We start from the raw sequence: 7,238 nt of genomic DNA on the forward strand, positions 1-7,238 counted from the left end.
CCTGGGTGGCTCAGTTGGTTAAGCGACTGCCTTCGGCTCAGGTCATGATCCTGGAGTCCCGGGATCGAGTCCCGCATCGGGCTCCCTGCTCGGCAGGGAGTCTGCTTCTCCCTCTGACCCTCCTCCCTCTCATGCTCTCTGTCTCTCATTCTCTCTGTCTCAAATAAATAAATAAAATCTTAAAAAAAAAAAAAAGAATGTAAGGAAACACTAAAAGCCCTATGGGGACACGTCGAAAGGACACAAGAGTCAACCTGAAGTGGTTTTTACTTGACAAATCTAAATCAGTGTAGGCATTAAAATAAATCATGATAGTAATAAGTAATAATCCATTGAATAAAATATGAATCTGCATTATAGAATATGTCCATTGAATAAAATATGAATCATGCATCTATTTTATATATAAATGTATATTTATTCATATAAAAAATGAATAAATAAATCATTGATTTCAAGTAACTATTCTTTATCAGGCAAAAGAAGTGTTCTTCTACTTGTTTATTAAGAGTGTATGACAGGGTACCTGGCTCTCAGTCAGTAGAGCATGTGACCCTTGATCTCAGGATCATGAGTTCAAGCACCACACTAGGCATGGAGCTTACTTAAAAAAATAAAATATAAGTTGAAATTTTTTTTAAAAGGAGTATATGTCAACAGACCATTAAATATAATGTCTCCCTTATACACATTAACAGTATATTTAGAAGACTACCTGTTAACAACTTGATCCTGGTATATTTTAATAAATAGAGTCTCTTCTTCTCTTCCCTCTCTCTTTTTCATTCTCAAAATCTATATTAAAGACTAGGCTTTATACAGCCAGCCCTTTGTTTCCCTTTGTGTGGGAAGCTCTTAGTTCTCAAGAGACATGCAGGCGCTTCCTGGAGAATAAAATCTTCAACATAAAATGAAGATTTCTACCAAGTGCTGTCTTCTTGACTCTGATATTCATAGCACCATCTGAAATTAATCAGAAATCTTACCATTTGGGGGCACCTGGGTGGCTCAGTTGGTTAAGCATCTGCCTTCGGCTCAAGTCATGATCCCAGGGTCCTGGGATTGAGCCCCACATCTGGCTCCCTGCTCCATGGGGAGCCTGCTTCTCCCTCTGCCTGCCATTCCCACTGCTTGTGCTCTCTCTCTGTCAAATAAATAAATAAAATCTTTTTTAAAAAAAGAAATCTTACCATTTTTCTATAATGCCCTTCTCTTGGGAGGATGACATGAGAAAATGGCAAAGTCTGCATTTTTGTGTACAATATAGTGGTCTTCTCTATATTAGCAACATTGTTCTGATTTTTACTGGAGGACTCCTCCTTAAGGGTCAACTATTAGGTAGGACTGTGCATGGTGAATATATAGATATGGTAAAAGCAATCAAAACACTTTTTCATACTTTTACCTTTCCAGGCATAACTTGTAAAACAAGTATTTCCAAGAAGTTAATTGCTTTATTGGCCTCTTATCATATTTTCCCTCTTTCATATCTACATTTTATGCCAGCAAAAGACTAAGATCTAAACAAAGAGCATTTCTCTTCATTTTCTATTTAACTTTTTATTATGAAAAATTTCAAGCATAAACAAAGGCAGAGAGGACGATACAATAAGTCCCACATACCCATCACCTACTTCAGCAGTTACCAATGTATGGCCACTATACCCTTACTCATCCCACTCCCTGTGGATTATTTTGATATGCATTCCAGATATGATAGCTCCACATCCATCAGGTTGTACACTATGCTATTATAATAAAATTTCCACCAGTAGTAGCTGGCTGATATGAAAGGATTTTAACAGCTTCAGCGAATTCTAGACTATTTGATTTCTGCAGTTACATCAGTAGCAAAAATACTCTCAAATACAGTTTATTGCAAAAGATTATCAAAACATGAATTAAATGGCTAAATCTGTATTACTCCAGAAACCAGGTGGTTATCTAGAGGACTTAAATAGTTTTAAGTAAAAGCACATTAGTATGACATTAATATCCCCGAATGACAGTTTATATCACAGATCCATATTGGTCTCCTGACGTTTGTGAATGACTCAGTGTTAATGATAGTGATTTTCAGTTGGTCTTGGAATATTTTTTTTTTCTATTTAGCTTTTCTCTTTGCCATATCTTATTATACCCACCTGTTCAATTTTGATTACTTGTGTTTAATTTTTAACAACATCTCTCTTCTCTAGGTCTCTGTGAGTGGAATGTGACTTATACATACATACACAGAAGTTCAAACATCTCAAAGAGATAAGAGTTCCTCTTTATATATACATATATTTTTGGGTCTGGATATTAGGTTAGAGGTCTGTCCAGGTCTAGGAAGAATTTAAATGATACTCAGTGGGACAGTACGTATACGAAAGGAAGAATCCAATGAAACAAGGAAGATTACACAGATTTCTTGTTGACTTCTCTCATAGGCCTATCAATGTAGCTGAAAGTACTTTCCTTTCAGACCATGCTTCAAGTGCCAAAGAATCCCCAAGATTTTCCTCATTTGGCTGTTTCCAAAAATCACAACATATGCGTGACCTGAAGGATAGGGATTTCTTATACAACCAAACATCCAAACCAAGCCAGCTTGTTCTGAAGCAACAGTGCCCCCAAAATGTCATGAAAAAGGCAAATTGATACAGCACTAAGAACACAAGAAAGAAAAAATTAGTTTTTGCCACTCTGAAATGGGCCTTCATACTGGGGTCTCTGCAATCCCTGACAACCTCAATGTGCTTCACGTGTTTCCACAAAAAAAGAAAATCAAGGAAGGAGAGACAGGAGGGAGGAACCAGAACGGGCCACAACCAGGCCACCCCTCAATGTGCCACTTTGGCATACTGATTATTTCAAATAAAAGTTACTTAAGAAACAACCAGTGCAAAAACACTCAACCCTCCTCCATTCCCCTGAAAGCAGAAAAGAATCTCCCAAATAAAGAATATCCTCTCTGAGCTAAAGTAAAAAGACATCCTTATCACTAGAGAGAGGGACTTTAAAACTGAGATAGCTGTAGAAACAAGCATTTTTACCTTTTTTTTTTTTAAAGATTTTATTTATTTATTTGGCAGAGAGAGACACAGCGAGAGAGGGAACACAAGCAGGGGGAGTGGGAGAGGGAGAAGCAGGCTTCCCGCCGAATAGGGAGCCCGATGTGGGGCTCGATGTGGGGCTCGATCCCAGGACTCTGGGATCGTGACCTGAGCCGAAGGCAGACGCTTAACGACTGAGCCACCCAGGCGCCCCACATTTTTACTTTTTTTTTTACTCATTTACTACTTCAGCCCAAATTTTGCTTAGAATTACTTACTAATTAAAACTCCCAAACACTTGTTTTCCTTCTCCTGTAAATTATTCACAAATTTATTGTCTCTTTGTCTAAAATGTGTAAAAAACTGCCTGCTTTGGTCATTTCTTTAGGTCTCGATTTCATTATTGGGCTTCCATGAGCATGTAATAAAACTTTGCTTTTGTTTTTTTCCTGTTAATCTATCTCACGTAAATCTAATTCTTAGTCCAGCTGGGAGACCTTGAGGATAAAGGAAGAATTCTCCCTCCCAACAGACCCAATAGTAAAGATAATCATATAATTTAAATTTTTTATTTTTAATTCACATTGAATATCCCAGTTATATTTCTCTCCCTCCCTCCCCCTTTCTCTCTTTGTTGTTGTTTTTGGAGATGATATCAGAAGACATCAAAACTATATGGCAAAGAAAAGCTTATGAACAGGGAGGTCACAGATACCAGCAGAAGGATGAAAACTACCTTGTTAATTCTCCATGTTAGCCAAAGGGAAAGTGAATAGGGGAAATTGGCAATCTTCAGGAAAAAAAAAGACAGTGAGGCAAGTAGCTAACCACGTGCTCAAGTGGTTAACCAGTATGCAGACACTAGTTAGGATATAGTTTCTGTCCACAGTAACAAGGATTTTCTGATACAATAGCACTGAAAACAAATTGACGATTGTGAGCCACAATTGACTAATTTTGTCAAAGGCCAAACTAATAACAATAAAGCCAATCAAGCATAACTTTTGATTTCTAATTCAAGCAATGCGATTTGTGGAGTTCAATGAATGCATTCCTTAAAATATCTATTATAATTTTCCCACGTGTTACAACCATGAGAACTTTCTCCAATGTATTCGACATGGCCGCAAAGAAAAAACCCTGATCTGCAGTTTGTTGACTAATCTCGTGATGACTTCCTAGATTAGGGTATAGGTTTTGTTTAATTATGCAATAACATTCTACTTTTTTTTTTTTTTTAAGATTTTATTTATTTATTTGACAGAGAGAGAATGAGAGAGAGAGAGCACATGAGAGTGGGGAGGGTCAGAGGGAGAAGCAGGCTCCCCGCCGAGCAGGGAGCCCGATGCGGGACTCGATCCAGGGACTCCAGGATCATGACCTGAGCCGAAGGCAGTCGCTTAACCAACTGAGCCACCCAGGCGCCCAACATTCTACTTTTTTATTGTGGCTCTTCTTCTTAGCTATGAAGCCCAGGAATCTGCAATACAACGATGGAATCACTCTCTAAACACCCACTGAACATTTCCAGCCCCTCTGCTAAGGATTTCCAATCTTGGTCCAGATGTCAGCTAGAAACTGTAACATCCTATGTAAAGAGATGGTTGAAAGACCAGATTCTCATTTGCTAATATGTAAATAAAGGCACAGATTAATTTTCACTCTTTTGAATAAAAATTCCTCTCTTCTCTCAAAGAACTGCTTCATTTGATATACAAATCTAAATTTTGAAATAGATACCTCTGTTAAATAACAGAAAGTCAACTGAGTAAATTTTAAGATCTCATTGGCTTTATTAATCAATTCATGAATCAAGCAAAATCCTATCTAGCAAGTAGAGGGGAGCTCCAAAGGGCTACAGAAAAGGAAAAGTTTTTAAAGGTAGAGAAGGAGTGGAAAAAAGGGAATTATGAACAAAGAATCCATTGTTTTAGGCCAGGTCACCCTCCTAAGGGGAATGGAAGGGGCCTATCTGTAAATTTCCTAGTGCTGACCAGGAAATTCCCATGTTGATTGGTTCCAGGTTACATTTCTGGGGGGGGTTGAAACTTCAATTAGGTTGGGTATTAAGTCTTGGTTTATTGACTTGGGGCCTTAACCTAAATGACATCATTTTGGACTTGTGGTTTTCTTTTTCATATCTCAAACACTGATTTTCACCACATTAAAATATTTCCACATGTAGGTAAAACTAGCAACCTCTGCATTACTGATTACTAACACTCAAAGTGCAGGTCACTGTGTTACAGAGTAAGGTACAGGGTTTGAAATTTTCAGAAAACTTGGCAATTTAAACTCAGTATTATAATTCCCAAAGAAATGTGTTTTGTTTTTTGTTTTTTGTTTTTTGTTTTTCTATAAAGACGTGGGCCTTTCAGGTCATCTGTCAGTAGCATTTTATTTTTTATTTATTTATTTATTTATTTTTTTAAAGATTTTATTTATTTATTTGAGAGAGAGAGAGTGAGAGGCAGAGAGCATGAGAGGGGGGAGGGTCAGAGGGAGAAGCAGACTCCCTGCCGAGCAGGGAGCCCGATGCGGGACTCGATCCCGGGACTCCAGGATCATGACCTGAGCCAAAAGCAGTCGCTTAACCAACTGAGCCACCCAGGCGCCCCTGTCAGTAGCATTTTAAATACTTTTTTTAAATGCTAAGTCTTTGCATGAAACATAAGTACCCCAAACTATACATGCCAAAACTGAACTTCTCTTGTTTCTTCAAAGGCTTTCTTGGGAGTATAGAAGAGTCTTCAAGACTCTTCAAGAATTTTTTTTATTCTTGAGAGAGTAGGGGGGACAAGGAAAAAAAGAGAAATGTTAACTAAAGTGTGGAAATTTTTCCACAGAATATTAAGATTACTGTATGTTGGCAAACATGCTTAAAAACATGTAACTAGGGGTGCCTGGGTAGCACAGTCGGTTGAGGGTCCATTTCTTGGTTTTGGCTCAGGTCTTGATCTCAGGGTTGTGAGATCGGGCCCCTCGTTGGCTCCACACTCAGTGTGGAGTCTGCTTAAAACTCTTTCTCCCTGTTGCTTTGCCCCTCCCCACTGTGCGCTCTCTCTCTCTCACATAAATAAATAAAATCTTTTTAAAAATGTGTAACTATATTTAGAATTATCTATTGGGTATATTTCAGCTTAAATTACAAAATGCTTGAGGGATATCTGTTCTGATCATTTGAAATTAGGAAAATATTTTAATTTATTGATGTCTTTAATGCACTTGAACCAATAGTAATTAGGTGTCATTCCCACCCCTACTTTCTGACTTGGTCTTTCAAGAAAATTAATAGTAAAAAAGATTCAAATAATGACATAACTAACCCAAGGGAGGAGATCCTGTGAGATCCTGTTCTGGGGGCAGGAACATGTAAAGGCAGTCCTGCAAAGAAGCAGCTAGTTAGTTAGCTAGTTTGTTAGTTAGATGATGCTTTGGGACTAACTGGACCTGGGCACTTCAACCTCTAAGAACAAACAAATCTACCATAAAGAAGAGCCCACCAACAATCTAAACACAATCCAAGGAGAGTTTTATCATCATGCTTGTTGCTAGGAAAATACATTCAGAAGAGAGATGCACAGACCTTAATCATTTCATACCCTAAGGACTAGAGGTAAAATAAGAGAATAGGGGATGTATGACACCCTTTTATTCCCTCCACTTTCCAGTGTACCCAAAATAAATCTTTTTCTTTCATATTGTCCAGTGTTGAATTAGTCATTCCATAGATGAGGGAGAATTCACAAAGGCTAGCTCTTAATTTCTCAAACAAATCCAGTATCAATTATAGCCCTAGATCCTTTGTAGGTCATCTATTCACAGAAGCCAGAAATCTGTGCCAGCCTGATTTTACTTTTACTACCAAATCCAGTCAATTTTATGATCTTAATAGCTCTCAAATCTATCTCCTTTTCAACAAGTCTATGGCTACTAAAAAGGGCAAGAAGAAATGAGCAAAAATGGAGTATACATGATTGAATGACTCTCTCATAGCTAGGTTTGCAGTTACTCTAATACATGTGCTATCAGAAGGAATATATAAAAAGAAGAATTGGATCTGATGGATAATAGCTCTTACAGTATCATATTTGAACTTCTTAATCCTTATGAATTCCATTATTTTCAAAACTGGTACTTCTTTTTAACAGAGAAAGAATATCACACACAATTTAAAAGATAATTTACTTACAAGTTATC

The 7,238-nt window shown here is 37.6% G+C and overlaps 1 protein-coding gene across 1 annotated transcript in view; it reads right to left on the minus strand.

The window, feature by feature from the left end:
- The window catches only part of TAS2R9 (taste 2 receptor member 9), a 5,071-nt gene extending 3,583 nt beyond the window's left edge, over positions 1-1,488 (minus strand). The window contains exon 1 of the mRNA XM_081818935.1: positions 1,406-1,488. Within this exon, the coding sequence (XP_081675061.1) occupies positions 1,406-1,488 (83 nt within the window). The remainder of the gene's footprint in view (positions 1-1,405) is intronic.
- Between the last annotated feature and the right edge of the window lie 5,750 nt (positions 1,489-7,238).

Source organism: Leptonychotes weddellii, chromosome 5 (genome assembly GCF_054177405.1).
Source record: "Leptonychotes weddellii isolate Sample4059 chromosome 5, ASM5417740v2, whole genome shotgun sequence".
Classification (NCBI taxonomy): domain Eukaryota; kingdom Metazoa; phylum Chordata; class Mammalia; order Carnivora; family Phocidae; genus Leptonychotes; species Leptonychotes weddellii.